General features: G+C 48.1%; 1 protein-coding gene across 1 annotated transcript in view; it reads right to left on the reverse strand.

The window, feature by feature from the left end:
- Positions 1–3,766: 3,766 nt before the first annotated feature.
- AIPL1 (AIP like 1 HSP90 co-chaperone) overlaps positions 3,767–27,180 on the reverse strand; it is a 32,398-nt gene continuing 8,984 nt past the window's right edge. The window contains exons 6-7 of the mRNA XM_081575819.1: positions 26,519–27,024; positions 3,767–5,567 (exon numbers count right to left, since the gene is read on the reverse strand). Coding sequence (XP_081431945.1) covers positions 26,822–27,024 — 203 coding nt within the window. The 3' untranslated portion in view covers positions 3,767–5,567; positions 26,519–26,821. The remainder of the gene's footprint in view (positions 5,568–26,518; positions 27,025–27,180) is intronic.

The following is a 27,180-nucleotide window of genomic DNA, read 5'->3' on the forward strand; positions in this document are numbered from 1 at the left end:
TTTCATGTTTAAGGCTGGTGCCCCCATGCTGCCAAGGTTTCTCCTGAGGAACAAGGGAAGATCACAGCTTGATTTGATAGCAGTGGGTGACGTGACTGAGTCCCCAGAGGCAAGGGAGCCAGCCGAGAGCTTCCATGTGTCTGCATGTAGCACATGCATTGAGAGTGTGATCTATGGGTTATGGAGTCATTTCTGTTAATTAAACTCCTTAATGTAATTTTGAGGTAAAAGTGCTTGGCCTGTATTTCTGACAGCCGCTGGAGGACCAGGAAAGTGGGAGAATATGCCATCTGGCAAAGCACCATGAAACTTAATCACCAGGGGGAATTTGTGGGAAACTGTACTGATGGGGGAGGGAGACAAAGATGGACAAATTGACACACAGAATCTGTACTCACTTTGCCAATGAAAAACGTTGACAAACCACCCCCATGGTTCTGTTCCCCCACCCCCATGACCAACCCAGCCACTTGCCCGGCCTCCAATAATCTCTGAATCCCCCAGAGACCAGCCTTCCCCCTCCTCTGATGCCCAGTGATGGTGTTCTCACTCCAGTGTCATGACAGGCCCTCCCCTCCCCACCCCAGAGTCAAGATCCTCTGACTTTCCCCCAAAATCAAACCCTCTTGCTCCTCATATCATGTTTATGTAGGACCACAAAAATGCCATGTTAACTCAAGGCCATTGCATCTTTGGAAGGAAATCAATACATAATTATGTGTTCTGTCTGGACAGCGTGGCCCAGAGCCAGGCTTACTGGGAATTAGATAAAGTAGAAACAGACTGGTCAAGGCTAGCCAGGCTGACCAGGGATGCACACTGGCCAGGAAGGACCTGGGCCTGGAGTTTATGGCCACCTCTCAGGTCTCATAGACTTTTCTCTTGAAAAAAAGCTGCCATATCCCGGGATATGTTCAGACCTGAAGGCAGGGGAGCTGGATCCTTGGCCCCTCCCTAAGGATTTGATGCTGCCTCTACAGGCATCCTCCAGGCTTCCACACTCTCCCTCTCAAATCCACCCCACATGAGTGTCTGCAGCCCAGATGATCTTCCAAACTGTAGATATGACCACATCATTTCTCTGCTTGGAAAGCAGCGTGAGGATTAAATCATCCTCTGTAAAATCAGAAAGGCCTAAGTTTGCATCTTTCCTGGGCCACCGTGAGTCACTGAACTCCTCTGTCAAACAGACAAACAAGAGTATAGGCCCTACAGAGTTGTTTGTATGAGTTCTATGAAATCACATCAGCAAAACATGTAAACCAGTGCCTGGCATATAGTGAGTACTGGCCTTCATCATTATCATCATCAATATCACTTTTTTATGGCTTCCCAGAGGCAGTGCCTGATGAGCTAAGCCAAACAAACAGCCTGCAGCCAAGAAGGGGTGAGGGAGGGATTTAGTCTGCCATTTGGGCAGCTGTAACAAAAATGCCATAGAGACCAGTGGCTGAAACAACAAACATTTATTTTTCATGTCTCTGGAGGTTTGGAGGTTCCAAATCCATGTCCCTATAGATTTTTTCTGGTAAGAGTCCTCTTCCTGGTTTGTGGACGGCTGCTTACTTGCTGTGTCTTCATGTGGTGATAGGTGAGAGAGCTCTTGTGTCTCTTCCTCTTCTTAGAAGGGCACTAATCCCATCATGGGGGGCCCCACCCTTATGACTTCATCTAACTCTAATCATCTATCAAAGGTCCCACCTCCTGGGACTTCCCTGGTGGTCCAGTGGCTAGGACTCCATGCCTCCGATGCAGGGGGCCCAGGTTCAAACCTTAATCAGGGAACCAGACCCTGCATGCCACAACTAAGAGTTCACATGCCACAACTGGAGATCTCACATGCTGCAACAAGGGCCCAGTATAGACAAATAAATAAATATTAAAAATTACTACTCTTTAAAAGACAAGAGGTTCCACCTCCAATATACATCACTTTGGGGAGGAGAATTTCAACATCTGAATTTGGGGGGGTACACATATTAGGTTCACAGCAGGGGGGAGGTTCGAGGAGGTCGGGCCATCTTCAAAGGGACAGTTGCTGGGCAAGTGGCAGGTCCAGCTGGTGTTTGGTAAAATGCTCACCTTCTTCATCTTCTCCAGGCCTCCTCTCACATGTTTGAGCCACAGCACTTATGCTCTGAAAGAGCTTCAATTATCTTTTCTCCACCTGTGAAAGGTTCTGAGCCTTGTGAGTGCAACACACGAACTCATGTCCTGATGGACTTCCCTGTGATGTCGGCATGTGCATGTGATGATGGAGGGGCCAGGATTGGCTACCACTGGCTCACAGTGCTGACTGCGCAAAGATCCAAGCCATTCTGGGACTGGTGTTCAGACCTCAGTCTTGAGCTGGTGCCAGAGCTCACTCTGGAATTGCGGTCAGAACTCAGCCCAGGGCTGGGATCAGCCCTCAGACTGAACTACTCTGGAGACTCAGCCTGAGGACAAGGAACAGAATTTCCTGCTGTGAAATTTAAAGATTTCTATGAACATAACCCATGGCCAAAGCTTTGTGGGCATCAGGTTCCAATCATGCCACGGATGCTCCGGGGGACTGAAATGCATCATTTCCGTCCACGGCTTTAATGCATCTTCCAGTCCCCATGCAACATTACTGCAGACAGTTTTAAAAACAAGAATACCAACATGAATGATTTATCTTCTGCAGCCAGTACGCCTGCCATAACCATTCTGCAGCTTAACACCAAAAAGGACCCTCAACAGACACAGCCCTGGCCCTCACAACTCCAAACAGGCAGAAGAAAAGCAAAAGTAAACCTCCCTTGAATATTTCCAAAGACCCATGTTTGGGTCCTCTGTAGCCAAAACCCCTTCCTGTTGCAAGAAAGGAGCCACTGGGCCAGAAGGACAATGTGTGTGATGTTTGAGGTCACGGTACATGGGTTGGAAAGCATCCACCAGGAGAAGAGTGGGAGTTGGATGGATGTGGACCAGAAAGCAGAGAAGAGGAGTCTGGGAACCCTGAGTGAGAACAGGCCTGAGGATGAGGTAATGGGAAGGAACTTAGCAGGGTGGGGGGCAGTATCTGTGCCTAGAATTCCACACTGCTCAACAACAGAGCACCTCAGGGGAGCCCATCCCCTTTCCCTCAAGATAAGAAGCATGTGCTGCAGCACCCAAGGTCCCCCCTCCACGTGGCCCCAGATACCACATCCTCCCTCCAAGCTCTTTCCTTCTGGGGACAGCAGACCTGCCACCATCCAACCTTCTCTGTACCTCACCCTCCCTAGCCTTGACTTCCCCCCGTCCTCTGCAGACTCAGATCTCTATTTCAGCCCTCAATTCCTCAACCGAGATGGTTCCAGAAGGCAAATTCTTTCCACAGCATTAAAAGATAGTTTATAGAAATAATGTTCCTTTAATTAAAAAACAAACGCCTAGAATGATACAATTTTTATAGCACATGACAGAATAAGAAAGGTCCAAGCTCTCGGAGAAAAAGGAATCTCTCCCTCTGCAGTATATTCCATGTGATACAACCTCCTCTGGTGAATATAATATATTGACTTGGAAAGTTTAACTTGTAAGGTAATTGGGCCAAGCCAGCCACTCATTCTACTCCAGAGCCCTCCAAAGACAAGCTCTTTCGGCCCGACTCATAAATATGAAGACAGGAAGAACAAACTTGCTTCTGCTGCTTCTTCGTCTCTTTTTTTTTAATATAATTAAGCAGTTAGTGGCTAAATTGCATTGTAATTGATTGCAAAATTGCTTTTTTAATGAGATTTAGATACTAGGAAGTAGCTTTTTTTTTTTCTTCAATATGCCCAAAGTGAACTTGGTCATTTGGACAACAAATTGTCTCCCTGACTGTCTCCTTGGCTTGTGGGACCCTGAGTCTTAGCAGAGAAGAAAGTACTGGGCCAGGCCAGCTGACCCTCTCACCTCCAAGAGGGTGGTACTTCAGCAACACCCTCCTCCCAGGACCCTCGAAGTAACTTCATCCCCTTCCCGACTCCACCCGAGGTACCTGGAATGTCAGAGCTGGGTCCCTAGATTATCCTGCCTGTCCTCCTCTTTTTTCCAGTGCCCCTTTCTTTTTTCATGCTGCAAGTGGAAGGAACAGCATGTGCAAGGGCCCTGGGGATGTTTAGGGGAGAGGTTAAAGCAATCCCACAGAACTGAGGGAATTAGGAGGAAGGCAGAGACCCAGAGTGAGGCAGAGAAGCTTTGTCTCCATCAGGAAGGAACTTAAGGTGGGAAGATGGGAGGAATGTGAACAGGTCTGTACCTAGAAAAGACCTCACGCTGGTTTTTGGTGTTTTGTTTGTTTCTTTGCTAATTTGGTTTGTTTTTGATGTGGGCCACTTTTTTAAAGTCTTGCTAAATTTGTTACAGGATTGCTTTTTTTATGGGTTTTCTGTTTGGGTTTGTTTTTGTTTTTGTTTTTTGCCTCAAGGCACGTGGAATCTTAGCTCCCGGGCCAGGGATCAAACCTGCACTCCCTGCATTGGAAGGCAAAGTCTTATCCACTTGACCACCAGGGAAGTCCCCTCAATCTGGTTTTTGTAGAGAGAAGACATTTGAGGGAGGCCACGGGATGTCATGAAGACAGGAAGGAAGGCTTACAGAGCATCTAGACGGGAAGGTCAAGGTGGAGGTGATGGAGACAGGAGAAACAGACATATCTAAGGGGTATTTGGGGGTAAAATGGACAGGATGTGACGTGATTGGATCAGGCAGGTGGTGAACAGGAGGGAGTGCGGATAGTTCTGCCATGGGCTGCTGGAGGAGCTGCGGTGCCACCAGCCTGGGCAGTGATTCCCACCCCCTCAACCCTGGGTTCCGTGTCCCCTTTGTACAGCCAGCACCCTGCCTCCGAATTAGCCCTCCAAATAAGTTCTTTAGCAGTGGAAGTCATTTATTCCTCATAACAACTCCAGAAGGTAACTCTGTTATTACCCCCATTTTAGAGATGGGGGTACAGGCTCAGAGAGATGAGAGAACTTGCCCGAGATCACCCAGCAAGTGGCAGGTGTGGGGTTCAAACCCAGGCTGTCTGAGTTCACAGCCCATGTTGTCACCCGCCTCACACAGGTCCTAGGTTCAGCTCCAAGTCCCAGGAGGCCTCGCTCTTCTGCCCTTCTTATCCCCGAGTTGCTGTATGATCCTCATCTCTCTCTTGCCCTTGGGCATCCTCTCGATGACCCTCCCCAGAACACTTGAGGCAAGTTAGTTTTGCCTCTGTTCCTTGCCACCTGTGGCTGAGACAGTGACTTTGGGAAATCTATTCTGCACAGATTCAAATAAAAATTCATCAAGAAGTCTGGAAGCAGTTGCCCACCCAGCACTCAACAGTATAAAGCCCCTGTGTACTTCCTACATGGCATGGGGATAAATTAGGGTAATGCTACTTGCTGCTGGATAACACCAAAAATTGAAGGGCCTAACACAATGAAAGATCATCTCTCACTCACCTAAGAGTCCAATGTGAGTGGGTGTTCCTGGCTGGCAGACAAATTTCCTCCACTTAAGGATTCAAGGATCCCGGCTCCTTCCATCTTGTGTCCCCACCATCCTAAGGGGCAAGGTTCTGCAAACATTTTCTGTAAAGGGCCAGAGGGTAAATATTTTAGACTTTGTGGGCCAGACTGCATCTGTCACAACTACTGAACTCTGCCATTGTAGGGAGAAAGTGGGTATCGATGGCATCAAATTAATAGATATGGCCATGTTCTAATAAAACTTTATTTACAAAACACATATACAGATGAGAATAACCATGTTTCAATAAAACTTTGTTTATAAGAACATGCAGCAGGACAGATTTGGCCCATGGGCTATAGTTTGATTCCTACGTCCAACCGGCAAAAAGGATAAGGAGCCAATAAAGGAATGCCTACTTCCTAAGCTCTTTCAACTAGAAGTGTCACACATCACTTCCACATACATTCATGCGTCCCTGTGTATGTGTGTGCGCTCAGTAGCTCAATTGTGTCCAACTGTTTACGACTCCATTACTGTAGCCAGGCTCCCCTGTCCACGGAAATTTCCAGGCAAGAATATTGGAGTGGGTTGCCATTTCCTCCTCCAGGGGATCTTCCTGACCTAGAGATCAAACCCACCTCTCTTTTATCTCCTGCATTGGCAGGAAGACTCTTTACCACTGAGCCACCTGGGAAACCCATTTATGTGTCCCTACCTAGATGGAAATGTAGTCCCTGGCTGGGCAATCACTTCCCGGCAACAATGCTGCACTGTGGAAGGGAAAGCGTGGGTCTTTGGCAATTGACTAGACAGCCATCTCTGGGAATTTAGTTATGTTCAACTAATACCAAATCTCTATGTGACAGGCTCTGTGCTCCATCTGAGAACACAAGTGTCCACAAGATACTGCTCCAGCCCTGGAAGATTCAGAGTCTAGTTTAAACTGAAAACGCATCTGTTTTTAAGATAAGGTTTCAGCTCTTTTTCTGAGGCTTAAAACAGGTGCTCCAAATGCCAGGCTGAAAACTATGGTCCTACCAGGTAGCTGATGGGAGAGGCCTCACAAAGCAGGGACCATTGTATGCATTTAGCACTGAATCCTGGAGCTCAGCACAGGGCCTGGCACACAGAGGAGCCCCAGTACTTCTTGAATGAATGAGTGAATGAACCCCTGGCTCATTTCTAGAGCTAGACCCTGCAGGTTTGGGTGGAGGGAACAGGCTACTTTTCATACCTCACTGGTTTATCATCTACACCAGAAAATCTTAGATTAGTGTAATGTCAAAACATCAAAGAAGAAATTTTCGTTCAAATGAAAAAAATAAAAACTTAGATCCTTCATGTAGACATGTGGTCTAGAAGAGAAATTCTAGTCTTGCTGAAACCAGCAACTATAAGACTCTGTGACAACAACAGCCAGAATTCAATACAATTCTTTATACCTGATAAAATGCATCTGTATCCATGAAGTCCTGGGAAAGCCTCATAAGTGATGTGAAGTTGACAAGGCAAGCTCCATTCTCCCTATTTTACAGAAGAGGATACAGAGGGCCCAAGAGGTGAAGCAGACCCTGCAAGTTCACACAGCTAGAAGATCCCCAAGACCAGGTCTGGAGGCCAAGGCTGATTTTGAAACCAATGAGGATCTATCCTGTCCCCTTGCCTGTGGCTCTGGGTTGAGAACACAATATCAACAAAGTACCAATTTCCAGAATTAAACTCATTTTTAAAAAAAATGGTATTCTGACTTGTACCTTACCTAAGAAAAGTGGTAAGTCTTGAATATGTATTTATTTCAAATACAAAATAGTTTTAATTTAGGAAAGTTTATGGAATATAGTGCCCTGGGGCATGCCTCACAAATGAGACTGGACTTAACACAAAACCAAGAGACAGGAGCAGGGAGAGACTTTTACTATGTGACATCTGGCAAATCACTCCCTCCTTCAGGAGTTTGATCTCAGTTGTCCCAAGGTGGGCAGGATCAGATGCTCTCTAGAGTCTTTCCCTACTCAAAGAAAAGTGCTATAATCAATTCTCTCTAGGCCTTAGGCCAACATCTTCACATTCTTGTGATAATCCATTCTATAAGCAGAGGAAGGAGACAGAGGCATTGGGTATTCACTTGAAGGAGGCTGGAGTGATGTCCCTTCAGGCAGCCTCTGGATCTGAGCATCCAGCCAAAGAGATCTGGAGGGTTGGGGGCAGCTGAGTCTCCACAGGCACCCATGAGCCAGGACATGTCATAAACCTCTCAGGTGCTGGTACAGGCAACCTGCTCTTCCTCACCCATCACTCTGCAAGGACTCTGACCCTGGATAGCATCCATCTCTGTCTTCATCTTCAGAAAGTGGTAAGTAAGATGATTATGAGCCATCGACATAATAATAACGAGCTTGGAATGGAGCGCCACAGGCAGCAGTGAGGGAAGCCGAGTGGCCGATTCCTTGCCCAGACTCCTCTGGGCAGTGGCAGTCGGTCCCCTGCACACATCCTCTGCAGAGCCACCTGGCTGAGCAGGGCAGAAAGGAAGCAGGCCAGGAGCTGGGCTGCTGGGTATTTTCAAACCAGAGCCTGTGCTTCGGTGAAGGAAGCGTTTGACAGAATTTCTCAGGGGTTTGTTCTGAATAGTAATGAGTGGCATGCTGAAGTCAGGATTTGTATTTCTTATTTTTCAAAAGCTGTATTGATGGGAGCGAGCTCACAATACAAACAGTGGTGATTGCAATCACTTGCCGTTCCCATGGCAACAGACAAGATTAAAAGGGCAAACAACGGAGCTGGAACTCGCTTCAGATTAAACTCTCCCGATTTTAATTGCCAGGCAGCACGCTAACACATGGAGTCCCTGGTTCACTGTTTAACAGAATGAAAACCTCCCCTTAGGAACTGACTGGGGACCCTCCAGGCCTATCATCCTGGCCCTCGCTACTTCCATCCAGGGCATAAAGCCCAACAGAAGCCAGCTGGTAGCTTCTGGATTACCTCCAGTGACAGGGAGCTCATTCCATCACTGGCTGGATATGGTGCCCTTCATTAGGCACCCTGCGTGCATGTGTGTGTGCTAAGTCACTTCAGTCATGTCTGACTCTTTGCAACCCTATGGACTGTAGCCCGCCAGGCTCCTCTGTCCATGAGATTCTCCAGGCAAGAATACTGGAGTGGGTTGCTATTTCCTCCTCCAGGGGATCTTCCTGACCCTGGGATTGAACCTGCATCTCCTGCAGCTCCTGCACTGCAGGCGGATTCTTTACCGCCAAGCCGCTGAGGAAGCCCCATTGGGCACCCTCATAGCAACCAAAGCCCTGAGCTCAGGCTGATGAAACAAGTATGAAGACAACAGTTGACAACAGCGTCAATTTTAATCAAAGCTTACATTACACACTGTGCTAATCACAGTGTTATCTGTGACCTTCTCTAATCCTCACAACAGTCTGCAACAAGCATTATTATGATTCTTACTTTGCAGGTATGGAGACTGTGGCTTGGGGAGATGAAGGCCAGGGTCACACAACTAGAAGTAGCAAAGCCCAAAGTGAAACTCAGACACACTGGATCTCAGAGCCCATGCCTCTGCCCCTACTTCAGTGGAAGGAATCAGCTGGATTGGGAGACAGTTGCCTGCAGGGGCGGGCAGGGGTGAAGATGTGAGGATTCAGGGACAGCTGGGATAGAAGGCACTGGCCCCAGCTGCACCATGGTCCCTGAGCCACACGCCTCCTGAGAGGGGAATGTGGTCCTGCCCTGTCTCTGGCTGTGCTGTCGTGTCTGCTGAATCTTTGGGGTCTGGTCTGTGGTTTCCAGGGCTTCCCAGGTGGCACTAGTGGTAAAGAGCTGGCCTGCCAGTGCAGGAGACATAAGAGAGGTGGGTTCAATCCCTGGGTCAGGAAGATCCCCTGGAGGAGGGCATGGCAACCCACGCTAATATTTTTGCAGGCTACAGTTCATGGGGTCTCACAGGGTCGGACAAGGCAGAAGCAACTTAGCATGCACACATGCACGTTGTGGTTTCCAGGGCCCCAGGCTCAGCCTGCCTCCAGCCTCCCTCTCCCCTGAGCCTGTGTTCCCTCCTCATGCAGCTGCCCAGCATTTGATCAGCCTGGTTCAAAGCAATCTCCACGGGCCCTGGGAGAAGCAGATCTTTGGAAAAACAACACTGAAATAAAACAATCATGAATTCACAAAGAAAATGACAATTAAATATGCCACCCTGGGGCATCTGGGGTTGAGCCACAGATAAAGAAGGTCTGTTCCCAGACTCAGTCCTTCCATCATTGCTTCACCTCTCAGTTATTTATTGTGTACCCCTATGTGCCAGGCACTGCTCAAGGCATTGGAGATTCAAAAGGGGTGTGACTTGGATCATCCAGAGTGAGGTCAGGGTGGGGAGAGCTGGCAGATGTGGCCACAAACCACACAGAACAAGGTAAAAAGTGACAAAGACTGCAAGAATGGCCTGGGTCTTTGCCACTGATGCTGAAAGAGGAAGAGGGAAGGTTTCTTGGAGGAAAGGGCCTTTTCAATCATTCATTCACTCCCCCATTGAGCAATGTTTACGGAGTCCCTACAGACCATCTGCTAGGGGCTGGGGCTAAGAGAACGGGCAGAAGACCCATTCCAGAAGATGGAATCACAGGCTAGTGGAGAAGATGACAGTAAATGATTAAATGCACCATAAAGTGCCCCAAAGGATAAAAAGAGGGTTCTGGGAATGAGTAGAACATTACACTGACCTTGTCTTGGGTGTTCACATGAAGCTTCCTAAAGGGAGTGACTTTTGGGTGGAGACCAGAATGATGAAGAGGTACCAGAAGGATTGGGGGTGGGGAGGGGAGGCTGATCAGTGGGGTCTCAGGTGCAAACACACAGTCCTCTCATGGGACAATGGAGGAGCCTGTGATGAGGGCCATTTACAAAGTGTGGGCACGGTGAAGGGAAATGAAGAGGCAGATCGTGGTACCCAGGGCTGGTGACAGCAAGAGGCTCTGACCATCTCTGGACCTGAAGCGGGGAAAATGGTCACCAGGACCTGGAGAAAGGAAGTGCAGGGAAGCCTTCATGATGGGGGCTGTTACTTTCAGCCAAGACACAACCAACCCAAGGTCCCCCGACCTCACTCTTTTGCCACCATTTGAACTCCTGCCAAGGCCTCCCGCTGGTCAAACCCAACAGAACCTAGAAAGCAAGGGATCCTCTTGACTTGGCCCCTGTGGTCAACCTCTCAGAGCATGAAGAGAAATAGACCAGAGCCAGGGTGGACCCAGAGGGACAATGGGAACATCTTATCTTCTAAGAGAATCACTCAAGGGCTTCCCTGCTAATGCAGTGGTAAAGAATCCGCCTGCCAATGCAGGAGACACAGGTTCGACCCCTGGTCAGAGAAGATCCCACATGCCACAGAGCAACTAAGCCCATGTGCCACAACTACTGAGCCTGTGCTCTAGAGCCCCACAGACACAACTACTGAACCCCACACACCCTAGAGCCCATGCTCCGCAACAAGAGAAGCTTCTGCAATGAGAAGCCCATGTACTACAATGAAGAGTAGCCCCACTTGCTTCAACTAGAGAAAAGCCCACTTGGCAACGGAGACCCAGGACAGTCAAAAATAAATAAATAAATAATTTTTAAAACACAGATTTAAGAAATAAAAATAAAGGAATCACTGTTGAAATAGTGTGTTGAAATAGCCCATCAGAGAACAAGGGCAGAGGAGAGAAACCAGTTATGAGACACACTGTAAAAATCCAAGTGAGAGGAGCTAATGATGGCCCAGACTAGGATGGTGGCAGAAGGGGTAATTAAAATCAGATTCGGGGTTTATTTTGCAGGTACAGGTAACAGAATTTGCTGAGACTGGATGTGGAGTATCCAGAGAAAGAAGAACATTAGAAGGACTCCAAAATTCTTAGCTGATAGCTTAACTGTAGCTACCTTAGCAATCAGAAGGATGGGGTGGCCGCTCACTAAGCTAGGGAGGAATACAGGTGAATGTGGGGTGGAGGGGAGGGCAGAAGGTCAGATAAGGGGGTGTGTTTTAGACACATTAAGACTGAGAGCTTATTGGATGTCCAAGTGGAGATGTTAAGAAGGTGACTGGATAGGAAGGTCTGGAGTTCAAGGTAGAGGTCAGGGCTAGAGACAGGAAGGTGACAGTCATCAGTATAGTCTTGATGGTCAACACCATGGAGACCAGATGAGATTCCACGAAATACAATGAAAGCAAGAAGTCAAACAAGGGTGTGAAAGGAAGCAGCATTGTGTCACACCTCTGGCTTGGCAGTGAAAACATTTATACAGTCATAATAATGCAAACACAAAATACTGATTTAGCTAAAACTATGACTGAACTGTGTTAAGAAGATAGACAAAGTATAGGAAGAGCCGGCAAGTGAGATCTACAAGTGCTTAAACCCAGGATTCCCAATAGGACAAAGACAACATTTGAAATCTGGAATGTCAGACTTGGTCATAAAAGATATTCCTGTTTCAGAGTAATCTGGAAGTTGCCCTAAAAGAAAGTGCCATTTTCCTTCCCCACAGCAGCCCTGTTCAGACCCTTGTTTGGTCAGATCCTGGGAAAGGAAGGGCAGGAGAGTTCCAATTTAATAAGTGGCACATTTCTGGAAATGTGACTGTGTGTGCTCAGCAATCACTCAACAAATGCAGCTTCAGCACCCATGTCAAGATGCTGTGTTTGTTCAGTAGCCTGATATCACTGTTGGACACACAGCTTTAGTAATTAAGCTGGAATGAATGTTTGAATATGTGTTCTAAAGAATACTTTTAATTTAAACATTCTCTTTCTTCCATTGCATGCTGACTGCCAGGAAGTTCATTCTGGAAAGAAGCATAGTTTTGCCCCCCAGTAATTCTGTGCTTCTCAAGGCTACAATGCTTCAGCTAACAAACAATTCTACAAGGGGAAGAAAAAAAACTTCAGAACTGTCTGATACAAAATGCTATTATGAATTGGACTCTCATTAAGATAAAAGGTGTGTGTGTGATTTCAGGTTTTATTATCTTAAACCATTTGTTGAATGGATTCTTTTTTTCCCACAAAACTGTGACCCAGTGAGCCCACGGCGATAGTGAACAGGCGACAGATAACTTGATTCTTTCACATCTGCTTTCCAGCTTCATGTGTCTCTTTAGACAGTTTGTGTTTTGTTTAGTAATTTCACCTTTTCTTTACTCAAAACCAGGGTGGGTGTTTCTTCCCCAAGGAGATTTTAATGCAGCGGCTGAGGGTTGAAGAGGAAAAAAAAAAATCCCACTGGTGAAAGACGTTCCATTAAAGAAAGAGTGAAGCCAAAATTGAAAATTGAGAGCTAATCTTTGCATATCTTTGGAATGGAAGTATTTTTAAATTGGCAATTTAAAAAAGAATAAAATGGGCTGGAATAATACAGTGCACGTTGGGCAGTAGCATTACAATTCTAACTAGATGCATTCCCCTGTTTGAGATTTACTTACAGAACAATCTCAGTTTTAGCGGGAGAAATTCTTATTGATGAATTTGATGATGACTATGGAATTGTACTTGCCTTGTGGTGGGCTCCAAGGGCAAGTCCTGTAAAATGTGGACTTGGGGATGAAGGCATAGCCCTTCTTCCTTGGTAGCAACCTGAACTCTTATGCCCAGAATGTAGTGGAATTTACTGAGAGATACTAAATATCTGTGCTTCTGTTTCTTTATTTCAAAGATAACCAGAAGTTCATTTGTCACAATATTGAGGGACTATCTGAATTTCCCACTGGAGGCAGTGTTACCAGATCTCCCATAACTTCATCTTCATCCTAGGAGGATGCATCCTCCATTAGGAATGTTACCGGCTCTGCTGATCCAATTCTTGGCAGTGTGGGTAGGTATATATGGATTCCCCAGAAAGTGTCAGTATATTGAATGGCTTGAAAGTCAGGAATCTCATACATAACAGGTAAAAGTATTTTACAGGGGACAATTGAGAAGTGAAAGGCCAAGGATAAAAATAAGAGGAAGAATGCAATGAAAAGACACAAAGAGATGGCAAGTGGACTAAAGCATCCTGGTTACATGGTTCACGGAGTAAGTGGCTTCAGGGACACTTGGGCATATCATTCAGCAGACAGGAAAGTGACCAAGAGAAAGTTTTAAGGGCAAGCCCAGGAGCAGGGCACATTAACTCCACCCCCATTCCACTGCCCAGGGCTCAGGCACATAAGCCCATCTGACTGCAGGGGGAACTGGGATGCAGGCCAGCTCTGTGCCCAGAGATAAAAGAAAAGACTTTGGTGACCAGCCATCTGGTCTACCATAAGGCTCCTTCTACCATAGTTCTAGGCTCCCAAGCTGCTTCTAACTCTCCCCAGGAATAACCAAGTTACTCATCGTGCCTGATGGGGGCTCCTCGTGGAGGAGACAAAGCATTGAAGTGGCACACTCTGACAATCCCCGGCTCTAAATCCCCAGCTAACCTGCCCATCCCATGCCAGCAGCCTTCCTGGGAAACTGGCTTCTGCACACCACCAGAAATCAGTTCCCATTGAGGGGCAGCTGTTCTTAAATTAACCAAAACAAGGCAGAGAGGGGAAGGAGCATTTGGAGAGACAGCTGATGGCTTCATTGAATCAGAGGAAGCCTCTTTTCTCCTGCTACCCTGCTGCCAAGCCTCCCCTCCCAGTGGGCCAAAAGATGTCTTTCAAGTTCCTTCTTCAGATCTGAACTCAGGGCTGTTCACCCAGAGAAGGAAGCTTCTGATGCCAGCCCCAGGAACTGACAGGACAGCTCAGAGGGGCCAGCCAGAGATGCAAAGTCCCAGGAAAAGAAAAGGCACTTCTAAAGAGATGCAGGCAAAATTGTCAGCAGGATGAATACAAAGTTTTGAGATCAGTGTCGCTTTTCTTGCTAAGAATTCCCCCAAGGAGTCCTGAAAAGTAGCTGCAAAAGAACTGAAGATTCAGTGTTGGCCATCTGCAACATTTATTACAAAAAAGAGATGTCCAGGCAAGGTCACCCCATTCACGTTGGCACAAAATATGCAGCAGGCTCCCTGAGGCCACGAATCCCTCACTTCCACACTGGCAGGAGCTGCCAGAAATACAAGACGGCTGTGAAAATTCATGCTCACCTAGAGCCAGGCAAGGGGAGTGCTTCTGCCAGAATACAGAGGGCACCAGAACACAGGGCTTTCTGAGGGCAAACGTAAGGCTGAGACTGCTGGAGTGTGGCCAAAGGATATGCTGAGGTGACCCTGACAGCATGGGTAATAATCAAAATAAGAAAAGCAGTCAGCAGGGTCACTCACTCACTGTCATGGTCAGCCTTTCTAAGTACTTCAGAACATGTATTTACAAACATACTCCTACCAACTACCTAATAAGGTAGCAACAATCATAACCTCTATTGTACAAATGAGGAAACCAGCTCAGAGAGGTTAATAACTTGTCCAACATCACACAGCTGGTAAGTGGTCAAACTGGGTTAGGAATCCAAGCCTGTCCAGTTCCAGAGCCGTTGTTCTTGACCTTCATCCTATGCTGACCTCTACTGTGGCCCTAGAGGTAGCAGGAAGGATGATCACTGTGATGATCTCTGAAGGACCCCAGGAATGATTTTGGCCAATGGACAACACTCACAGTCAGCTTTAACTGGACAACCAAACTGACAGCAGCAATGTCCCAGTGTCATATGCAAGAGGACTACCAAGGGACTTCCCCAGTGGTCCAGTGAGTAAGAATCCACCTGCCATTGCAGGGCACACAGGTTCAATCCCTGGTCTGGGAACTAAGATCCCATATGCAGCAGAGCAACAAAGCCCGAGTGCTACTGAGCCCAAGTGCCCTAGAGCCGGTGCTCCACAACAAGAGAAATCACTGCGGTGAGAAGCCCATGCACCGCAACTAGGGAGTAGCCCTGCTTGAGGCAGCTAGAGATAGCTCACGTGCAGCAACGATGACCCAGAGCAGCCAAAAATAAATACAATTTTTTAAAAAGAGGACAGCCAAGAGGACCACCGAGGAGCAGTTATCTGCATTTTATGAAAATCACTACAATGACACCATTCAGACAGTGAATGCCGAATGGATGGAAAAATTCCAGGTGAGGCTACAGGAGTCAGTGACTGCAGGGGGGAGAATTCTGCCCTGAGATCAGAGCTAGTTCTGGTTCAAACCCCAGCTCTGCCATGACCTCACCAGGCAACCCTGGACAAGTTAGATAACCACTGCATCTCTCAAATTCCTCAAAGATAAAATAGGCATGGGCGAGGAGGGGAAGGGTGAAGAATCCACCTCAAAGATGGTTGAAAAGATTACATTAACTGAGCAGGTGTCTCAGCCAGGGTGTATCAGGGATCCAATAGTGCCCTCACTTTGGGTAATTTGAGGAAAGTTTTTAAAGGCGATTTTATAAAAGTGAGGGCAGCGTGTAGTGAAACCATATGTAACAGTGCAGTATTCTAGACTAGTAACAGCCTTGGGCCATTCCTGCTCTGGGATTCCCTGGTGGCTCAATCAGTAAAGAATCTGCCCGCAACGCAGGAGACCTGGGTTCGATCCCTGGGTTGGGAAGATCCCCTGGAGGAGAGCATGGCAACCCACTCTAGTATTCTTGCCTGGAGAATCCCATGGACAGAGAAGCCTGGTGGGCTGCAGTCCGTGGGGTCGCAAGAGTCAGACATAACTAAGCAACTAGGCAAATTCCTCCTCTAGGAAGTGGGGGAGGATGTGATAGCCAGAACTCCAAGAAAAGTATGGTCAGCAGAATAATGATCCCCCAAAGATGTCCAGGCCCTAGTAAATCCCAAAATCTGTGAATAGATTACCACACATGGAAAGGGGGACTTTGCAAATGTGATCTTGAGGTAGGGGGATATTGCAGAATTGTTGGGGTGGGCCCAGTGTAATCACAAAAGTCCTGGGCTTTCCCTGGTGGTCCAGTGGCTAAGACTCCACGTTCCCAATGCATGGGGGCCCGGGTTCAATCCCTGGTCAGGAAACCAGATCCCATGTGCAGCAACTAAAGAGTTTGAATGCCACAATTAAAGACCCCATGTGCCGCAACGAAGACCTGGTGCAACCAAATAAATAAATAAAAATAAATATTTTTGTAAAAAGGTCCTATAAGAGGGATTCAGAGAATTGAAGAAGATATGATAACAGAAGCTGGGGTGGAGTGATGTCGAGCCACAAGCCAAGGCAGGCAACCTCTGAAGCTGGAACAGGGAAGGATGGAATTCTGCCCCAGACCCTCCAAAAGCAACACAACGCAGCCAACCCCTTTAGTTCCCTGAGACTCCATTCAGGTTTCTGACCTCCAGAACTGTAAGATGGTACATTTGTGTAGTTTTAAGCCACCAACTGTATGGCAATTTCTTAAAGCAGCCATGGGAAACTGATCCAATTGGGGTTGGATGCAAGAGGGCTGCCCTGAAGAATGTGTGGCCTTCAATCAGTCAGGCCAAGAAATCCCCCAAGAAAGAAAGCAGAGGAAATAAAACTCTGATCTCACTCTACTCTGTAGAAAAAGCTGGGAAGAAGTCAACTGAAGCCAGAGGGGGCTGTGTCCAAACAGATCAGCCTCTGGGTTTGAGCACAGAGAATGGAGGTGGGGACCCATCTGACGAGATGAAGAGGTTCTCCAGCACCACAGGGAGACATGGAGAAACTTCACGTGGGCTCACATACTGTACAAGAGGCAAGGGCCACCTGTGAGTCCTGAAAAAGAGCAGGATGCCTGCACTCCAGCTGGGAACTAGACCCACCCAGATCAGAACCCCAGCAACACAGACTCGGATCTGGGGCGTGGAGGGTGGAACTCCTTCCAGAGCTTCGGGGGGGGGGGCAGGGAGCAGGGGATGCCTTCTATTATCTAACAGGAGGCAGTCTGCAAGGGTGGTCAGTTCAGAACCCACCACCCCTCCTCCTGCCTTCACCACCCATCCCAGCCCTGGCTACCCCTCCCTCATGCTACACCCTTCGAGAGTGAGATTCTGCTGGATGGAGAGGAAAGCCCAGGGTCCCAGGCACTGGTGGTCCCTCCTAGCCTGGCTCTGGCCAACTGCTACTGCCCACAGTACCAGCTGGGGACATCGTCAGGCCCTACCCTGGGAAACTAACATTCACAGGCCAGCTTAGCTGAAATATGCAGCCTGGCACTAGCCAATAAGGCAACTGTGCAGATTAAGACACTTTACTGCCATCTACTGGGATCTGTAATAACTGTACATATCCAAGAGAGCAATGAAGTAAATAGCCACCTCACTCCCCTCACCCCCAAATTGTGCAGGGTACAGCATGCACAATGGTAAGTGCTGGCCCTGTAGATTTTGATAGAGCTTTCATTACAACTGGATGATAATAATTGTGGTCTTTTTTTGATTTGTTGTCTGTCCCCCACCCCCCCAAAACTATCATCAGTGCCCTCCAGCCAAAACCTCTTAGAACATCCCTCTGGATGAATACACTGGTCTCTGCACTGTTGCAGTGAGAGAACACAGGGGAGAATATACTGTTGGGTCATGTTTCTACCAGGCTTCTCAGGTGGCTCAATGGTAAAAATCTGCCTGCCAATGCAGGAGACACAGAAGACACGGGTTCTATCCCTGGGTCAGGAAGATCCCCTGGAGATGGCAATGGCAACCTACTCCAGTATTCTTGCCTGGGAAATCCCATGGACAGAGGAGCCTGCTGGGCTACAGATTATGGAATTGCAAAGAGTTGGATATGACTGAGTGACTGAGCATGCATGCACACATGCATGTTTCTACCAAGTTCAAGAATGAGTAAAATTAATTTACAGGGTCCAGGGTCTGGACAGGAAGGCAGGTATATTCACTGTCAATACAGTAGCCACTAGGGACTTCCCTGGCACTTCAGTGGTTAAGACTTCCCCTTCCAATGCAGGGTTGAAGGTTTGATCCCTGGTTAGAGAGCTAAGACCCCACATGTCTCATGGCCAAAGAACCAAAACATAAAACAGAAGCAATACTGTAACAAATTCAACAGAGACTTTTTAAATGGTCCACATAAAAAAAAAATCTTAAAAGCCAGTAGCCCCTACCCATGTAATGACTGAGCACTTGGAACTCAGCTGATCTGAACTGGGATGGGCTGGAAGCATCAAATATATACTTCAAAGACTTAGTATGAGAACCAGAGCACAAAGCATCTCATGGATGATAATCTGATAACATTCTTGGCAGATTGGGTTAAGATGTTGTTGCTCAATCATGTCCAACTCTTTGCGAACCCACGGACTGCAATTTCCTCTTTTATATTTTTAAGGTGGCTACTGGAAAGCTGTAAACTACCTTGGTGACCTGTACTATCTTTTGTTGGACCAACCCCCTCTCAGCCCTTCATGCCTGTGCCTCAGACCAGATCTCCACAGCAGATCTTTGTGAACTGGGCATCTGCCTGCTGGCTGATCCCATCTCGCCCTTCCTTCAGGAGGGTCTAGTGAGGCGTTTTGAAGCATCTGCAGAAGGTCTGACGTGATTAGGACACATGAGTGTCACACATGGGGCATCAGAACTTAACAATTCTCTCTTCTTTCTTCTCCTTCTCTCTCTTCCTCTCCCTGTTATCTTCCTACTCTTCGTTGCTCCCTCTCTCACCTCTCTACACATCTTTCTCATTCCTCTCTTCCTTACCAACTTTCTTCCCTATTTCTCAGGCCACAAAGTGGGAGACAACTCTACCCAGTAACGCTGCTCACCTGTCACCACCAGGAGAGCAATCCCTCTGCCTCTGTCTCTGGGGGTCTCTCTCCTAACTCATCAAGGAGCTAGCAGCCTGGTTGTGGTCATGTCCCGCCCTGGGCAACCATCCCTGCAGAGCACAGGACTCCTTCCTTCCTTTCTAATGCAGGCTGGGAAGGTGAGACCCACTGGCAGCCCCAACTGGGGGCCAGGGAAGCTGAGCCCATCAGCGAGGAAGCAGGCAAACCAGGGGCCTTGTAAGAAATTCGGGAGAACAACAGAGTGTGGGTGGAGGTTTAAAAAGAGAGGGGAATCCTAACATGCCACCCAAGAGTACAGGAAAAAAATTAGTGAGGCAGAAAGAAAAATGTCGGGATGCAAATAAAGCTGCAAATTCTAAGTGGGCTGGTGGAGAAGAGGCTGCCTGCAAGTCGACACATTTCCTCCCAGCCCTGGATCCACCATAGACTCACTGTTGTGACCTTGGATGTGCCCCTTCTCATCTCTGGCCCTCAGTTTCTCCATCTGCCAAATAAGCTGTTCAATCATTTCTGAGGGTCCGTCCACATGCAAGAATGGAGATGTGTTTTTCATAAGGAAATGGTATTTCTGAGCCAGTGGTACAAGGCAGGCGTTATTCTAGCTACTGAGGATGCAGCATAGAACAAAGCAGATGAAATTCACTGCCCTCCAGAAATTGTCACACTCAGTAAAAACTGCCAGCTTCAAGACTGCTGAGGAGAGACAAATGCTCCACTACATCTTCAGATGATATTTTTATTGGTAGCAGGAGGAAAGGTGAGATTCTTTGTTCATCAGATTTTCGCACTAATGAGAATACCTGGAGTAATGGAGCAATTGTAATTAGGCCAGGAACTCTGCACACACACAACAGCCATAAATAAGAGCGGGGCTGTGCCTAACCTTTCCTTGAAAGTCCTGGGAAATGGAGGGCTGTGGGGGGAGAGGCTGAGCAGGGGGCAGCCTCCCCCAAAACAACAGGTACTTGGAGGCGATCAAGGTGATCTCTCATTCACAGGCTGATTGACCAACATGAATTCAAGACTGAGTCTCCAGTAGGAGATGTGGGAAGACCAGGGAGGAAGAGGGAAAGTGAGGCGTCCAGATGGCAGTTGTCAGAGGACTCAAACCCGGGCTGCCAGGCTGTCATCACATGGACGGTGGGCATGAGTGAACCCAGGGCTCTGGCACTTTCTATGAAGGGTCTATTATCTGGGGGGAATCAGGAGTTAGGGGAGGCCCAGGTGGCCTCTCACTTCCCAGCTCTCTCTACCCTCACCTGCTCCTGGACCCCACAGGAGCAATCCTTGCAGGAAATTAAAAGAAATGTCAGCTCCGCTATTGAGTTTGGGTCATCCTCACCAATGCCACTTACTGAGTTCGGCTGTGAGGCTGGACAAGCCAAATCTCCCCATCCCCATGCCCCCCACCCCCGAGCTGAGGTTCCTCTGCCAAGGGGCACCAACACTGTCCACCATGAAGCAGGGGAAAAGCACTCAAACAGGAGCACTGATTCATCTCAGGGCTCATGCCAAGCCTCCAGTAGAGCCCACACTGTTGAAGGCTGAACTCTTGGCTAAATGCATCTGACTCAGGTTGCCTAGACAAGGAGGTGACTTGGCCTGTGACAAGCAGTAACTGGGCATGTGTTATACCCCTCTGCCAGGCCATCAACTTCAGGACACACAGCAAACCCTTAGATGCCCCTTTTAGCTGAGCTCATCTCATGGCAAGGGTTCTGCCACTAGAGGGGTCTTCACTCCTACAAGGGGGCCACGCCCAGTGGAGCAGGAAAATGCTGACTCTAGTCCGCATTCATCTGGGCTTGAATTCAAATTCCACCCTTGACTAGGTGGATGGTGCTGCATGTATCTCCCTACCTCTCAGTTTTTCTGCCCTCCCTCCAGTCTGGAGGAGACTTGATACCTCATCAGCAGCATCTTGGCAGAAAACAGGGGACCCAGTTGAAGGTACAACCACAGAGAGTTGAATAAATGTGCAGGTGGGATGAGGAAACCAGCAAAGAATGAGGGACACCCGGGGAACAGCAGGGGAAGGACCAGGGGAGGTGCCGCTGCTCTGGGAAGTGGTGGGAGCTGTGGCCCAGAAGGGCTCCTGACCCCAACTGTGACCATAGGGTAAAGGTACAGATGCTGCCAAACCACAGTCAAGCAAGGAGGGGTGGGAGAAACCAAGACCCAGCCTGACTCTCCTCCCACCAGATCTCCTGCTGGTGCCTCCTGTTTTCCAAATCCAACCAGAGGCTGGAAGGTCAGGGAGCTGGGACACACCAGCATGGTGAGCTTCTCAATGGACAGAGCAGACCAGAGAACAGATCTGGGGATGAAAAGAGACCAGCTGACTGTGGAAGGCTCTATAATGACCCCCAAAGATGTCCACATTCTCATCTCCAGAACCAGTGAATAGGTTATCTCCATTGAAGAAAGATAAGTTATCTTAACATGTGATTAACTTAAGCATCTGAAGATGAAGAAATGATCTTGGATTATCCGTTGTCATTGTTCACTCATTCAGTCGTGTCCAACTCTTTGAGACCCCATGGACTGCAGCACGCCAGGCTTCCTGTCCTTCACCATCTCCCGGAACTTGCTCCAGCTGAGTCCAATGCATTCACAAGGGTGCTTGTAAGAGGGAAGCAGAGGGTTCACAAACAGAGGGTATGTGATAATGGAAGTGGAGGGACAGACATTGAGAGAAAGAGTAAAACATGCTCACTGCTGGCTTTGGAGACAGAGGATGGGGCCACAAGCCAAGGCACATGGGGGGCTCTAGAAGCTAGAAAAGATAAGGAAACGGATTCTCCCCTGGAGCCTCCAGAAAGAAAACAACCCTGCTGACCCATTTTAGGACTTCTGACCTCCAAAATTGTAATGGAATAAATCTGTGCTGTTTTAGGTCATTGTTTGTGGTAATTAGCTACAGCAGCAATAGAAACCTCATATACCAGCACAATATCCAGGGGTCCCTCTGCCAGCTCTCAGCCCCCTACCACCCTCTTGGATTACTCTCTGGTCTTGGATCCATGTCAACCCCAGGTAGACAGAGGTCAGGAGGGTGGTGCATGCCTGGGAGAGAATATCTTGGTTAAGCAGTAATGATTCTCAGAGGGAGGGAGCAGCTCAGAGGGGGTGTAATGGAGTACAAATCTGACTCCATAAATGCTCCCAAACTAAGCCTGAAGACATGTTCTGGGTTGCTCTCTAATAGAAGTGTCATATTTTTCCCCTTTCATTTTTTTTAAAAATACATCAAACCCGCATATGGACTGACTGGTGAGAAAGGCAACATGATGTAGAACAAAAAGGCCCAGCCCAGAGGCCAGGAAGCTTGGATGCTAACCCCAGGTCTTCCCCAGCTTTGAAGTTGAACCTACAAAGTTTCTGGCCCTCCCTGAGCTTCCGTTTCCCCATCAGTACAAGGGAGTGAGACTGAGGCCCAAGTCTCCTGGCAGGCTGATTCTATGGTTCTAAACACCTATTCCTTGTCACCAGCCAGCCTGACCCTGTAGGAGTGGGGGTGGTCAGGGCCCATGGAGAGCTGCCACCTCCAGAGCTCTAAGCTTTCTCTGGAAAGTCCACTTGCTGGACCAGGAACTAAAATCTGTTCTCTGCTGTCCCCTGCTGGCTGCTCAAGAACAAAGCTTTCCAGTGAGATCCCTTGGAAACTGTTAAAAGGGACCCTCAGGAGATTGCCCCTGCAATCTCCTGCAGCCACTCCTGCATCCATCCACCTAGACCTGGCCAGCCAAGACCTCCTTGGAGGCACAAGGCAGCCAGTGCAAGGACCAAAGGCCTGGATGGGGAGGCTGCCTGCTGTGGGGCACAGAGTCAACTCTCCCCATCTCTGCATTCCACCTCTCCAGCACTAGTAAGCTGAAGTATGAGATGCTGTGGATTCTGGAAAGTGGTAATGTTTTCCCATGTGCTGCCTTTGGATGATAGTAACAAGAAGATAATGTGTCCCTGTTCCTTCCCCCCCCCCCACACACGCATTCACCCAAAAGAAGCACGCAAATAAGTGTGCTTTACAAGGCAGAAATTAGCAGTGGGAAGTCTACTGAGAAGGCACCAAGAGGGCTGGACCAGGAAAGAAGAGAGAGACAGGGCAAAAACCACAATTAAGAGGCTGAGTAAACCCAAAGTTATGTCAAAGGCCGATTATGATTTGTGGCCCCCATTTAAAAAGAGGCTGAGCACAGATGAGGCTGGATGAAAACTGGCTTTGAAAGTCATGAACCAAAATGTGGCCTGATTTTAATCCATTGGATGGTGTGTGAGAAGGAATTGCCTGGGCTTTTGTAACAGAAATGTCCCTAACAGCTGCTCCAGTTTTTCAGGGAGCGACTGGGGTCCCCCGTTGTTTGAGCTCAACACCCCCTCAAGTACTAATGTCAAGGTGTCTCCTACCACACTTCTTGGGGGTCCTTGGACTTGCAAATGTCCTGGGGCATCAGGAGGGGAGACTTCCACCCAGAATTCTTTGGACTGGACCACACAAGGTCCTGCGACACATCCAGGCATCAGTCCAGCTGGGAGAACCATAGATGAATTGAGACCCTCACTGTCCCCAGGAAAAGGGGCAGCGATAGGGACACTGCACACAGAAGATAGACAAGACAGGAGGCTAGGAAGCCTGCAGGCCACAGTGTGTGTCCTCAAATAATGCCTCTGCCAGGCTCTTCATCTGTTCTGAGCCACCTCTGAGACTCTGCCCAGATCCCACCCAGGCCTTTCTTCCAGCGAAGTCAGGAGCTGCTGAAGGTCCCTTCTGCTCCCATCTCCCAGCCTCCACCAGCCTCCTCCTTCTCTAGCTCCGAGCCTTCTTTCCAGCCTAGGACGTTCCTTCCTTCCAGCTTCTGCAGGTCATAATGTCCCCTTCCCCTGACTGCCTCTAAAATCTCCTCCTGGTTTTCAGACAGTATACCTGGTAGCCCATCAGACACTGAGCCTGAATCAACCAAAAATCGGTTAACCTTTTTCCTCCACAGTGGGAGGACTTAAACCTCAAATCTTCCCAGTGCCACAAAAGAGAAAAGGAAAAAAATTTCCCACGTTAAAATAGATGCTGCCACTCCTGAAACCAAGAATATCCTCGTTTTACTGTCTGAGCCACCTGGGAAGCCCTCTGGTGGTCCAGGGGTCCTGAATTCAGAACCACAGAAAAATGCAATCACATTGCACAGCCATATTCATGTAATTGATGTCTATTGATTTTCAAAATTTAGAGTCAACCAGTGAACCGTGAACTTCCAGATGTTCAAGCTGGTTTTAGAAAAGGCAGAGGAACCAGAGATCAAATTGCCAATATCCGCTGGATCATCGAAAAAGCAAGAGAGTTCCAGAAAAACATCTATTTCTGCTTTATTGACTATGCCAAAGCCTTTGACTGTGTGGATCACAATAAACTGTGGAAAATTCAAGAGATGGGAATACCGACCATCTGACCTGTCTCTTGAGAAACCTGTATGCAGGTCAGGAAGCAACAGTTAGAACTGGACATGGAACAACAGACTGGTTCCAAATAGGAAAAGGAGTACGTCAAGGCTGTATATTGTCACCCTGCTTATTTAACTTATATGCAGAATACATCATGAGAAATGCTGGGCTGGAAGAAACACAAGCTGGAATCAAGATTGCCGGGAGAAATATCAATAACGTCAGATATGCAGATGACACCACCCTTATGGCAGAAAGTGAAGAGGAACTAAAGAGCCTCTTGATGAAAGTGAAAGAGGAGAGTGAAAAAGTTGGCTTAAAGCTCAGTGTTCAGAAAACTAAGATCATGGCATCTGGTCCCATCACTTCATGGGAAATAGATGGGGAAACAGTGGAAACAGTGTCAGACTTTATTTTTGGGGGCTCCAAAATCACTGCTGATGGTGATTGCAGCCATGAAATTAAAAGACGCTTACTCCTTGGAAGGAAGGTTATGGCCAACCTAGATAGCATATTCAAAAGCAGAGACATTACTTTGCCAACAAAAGTCCGTCTAGTCAAGGCTATGGTTTTTCTAGCGGTCATGTATGGATGTGAGAGTTGGATGGTGAAGAAAGCTGAGCGCCGAAGAATTGATGCTTTTGAACTGTGATGTTGGAGAAGACTCTTGAGAGTCCCGTGGACTGCAAGGAGATCCAATCAATCTATCCTCAAGGAGATTAATCCTGGGTGTTCATTGGAAGGACTGATGTTGAAGCTGAAACTCCAATACTTTGGCCACCTCATGCGAAGAGTTGACTCATTGGAAAAGACCCTAATGCTGGGTAGGATTGGGGGCAGGAGGAGAAGGGGAGACGACAGAGGATGAGATGGTTGGATGGCATCACTGACTCGATGGACACGGGTTTGGGTAGACTCCGGGAGTTGGTGATGGACAGAGAGGCCTGGCGTGCTGCAATTCATGGGGCCGCAAAGAGTCGGACACGACTGAGCGACTGAACTGAACTGAGTGGACAAAGCACAGAAGACTTAATTTGGTGACAAAACAGAGATGTTAACAACAGCCAAGATGAAGGGAGAGTAAAGGTACATCGGATCGGTGAGGGAAGAAGTGGGAGATAGGAGGAGAGGTTGCAGCACTGCCACCCTCATCCTATACACAGGAGAATCCCTGCAGCCCAGTGGAGAGCTCTAGATGAAGTGTACCAAGTTACAAAAGTAACCAAAGAACTAGCAATATAACTCCCCAAAATTAGAAGGGGAAGGAAAGAAGGGATCCAAGAGCATCAAAGCATTCAATTCTCACTTTTCACTAACATGGGGTAAAAAGAACATGTGGGGAAACTGATTTACACTTATTATTCGGAGACAGAGAAAACCACCAAAATAGTAAAAACAAAAAAACAGGGTCCATTAAAATTGCTGGCTCTAAGGGATGGGGGAGTTTGGGCAGGAAATTTCACTTTTATTCATAAGCTCTTCTGTGCCTTTTGGGTTTTTCTTTTTTAACCCTGGTCATGTGTCAGTAAAAAATGTTGTTTGCCATATCAGTCATCATAGGATGTTGCAACCAGCAGACCCTACAGCTACCTGAACAGTGAGCCCTGAAGGAACTAAAGATAGAGACAAACGGACTCCTGGCTGCCAAGCCCTCAGCACTGCAGCCGACCCCAGTGTGCACCCACAGGGGATTCAGGATGGAGAAAAGCAGGATACTGCTCCTATGTAATTAAGGTGCATCTCGAAGGAATGATTTTAATGAGTCCAGACTCTTGTCTCTTCCTATACATAGAAAAGTGCTAAACTTGTTAACTTGAGGTATCTGGCTTTCTTTAGTTAACATCAGTCTTTTGAAGTTCCCAGTACCTGGTCTTTGTTGCAGACGCTCATGCGTCTTCGTTCCTCCCTTACCTCTTAGGAGCAGTCCCTCAGAGCTATCTGAGAGGCTGTCTTCTGGCTCGTGAGTCCTTAGAAATTCCGCTGAATATAACACAATTCTCAACTTCTAGGTTGTGCATTTTTTGTCAGTTGATAAGCATTATTTTGATGTTTAAAATTAATTTAAGAGTTGAAACACTGACACCTAAATCCTGGCCAACTGCACCAGAAATGTCCAGTGCCCTGTTGTCGGACTGGGCGTGCAGGAGGACAGTGCGATGGCGGAGGGGGCGGGGGGCGCTGGTGGGTGGAGGCAGGAGGCTTGGCGCCTGCGCACTAGCCCAGCATGTTCCGGCAGCGCAGTCGCTCTTCCTCGCGTTTCTCCTCCAGGCGGTTCTCCAGCAGCCTCAGCTCCCTCTGCACCGCCTTCCGCATGGACGGCTCCAGCTCAAGGACTTTCTCCAGGTCCGCCTTGGCCTCCGCCTCATTCCACACCTCGGCGTGAGCCCGGGCCCGCACGTAGTAGGCCTTCACGATGCCTGCGGGGAAGATCCTGCTGTATCCGCCGCCTGGCCCAGGAGGCAGCCCCCACCCGACAAGCGGCTGGGCTTCACCAGATGGCGCAAACGTTAACCTTGGCCATGATGACCCTTAACCTCTCTGTACCGCCGGAGCCCCGCCCCTCCACTATAAAA

Source organism: Giraffa tippelskirchi, chromosome 3 (assembly GCF_054371585.1).
Source record: "Giraffa tippelskirchi isolate mGirTip1 chromosome 3, T2T-mGirTip1v1.2.pri, whole genome shotgun sequence".
Taxonomy (NCBI): domain Eukaryota; kingdom Metazoa; phylum Chordata; class Mammalia; order Artiodactyla; family Giraffidae; genus Giraffa; species Giraffa tippelskirchi.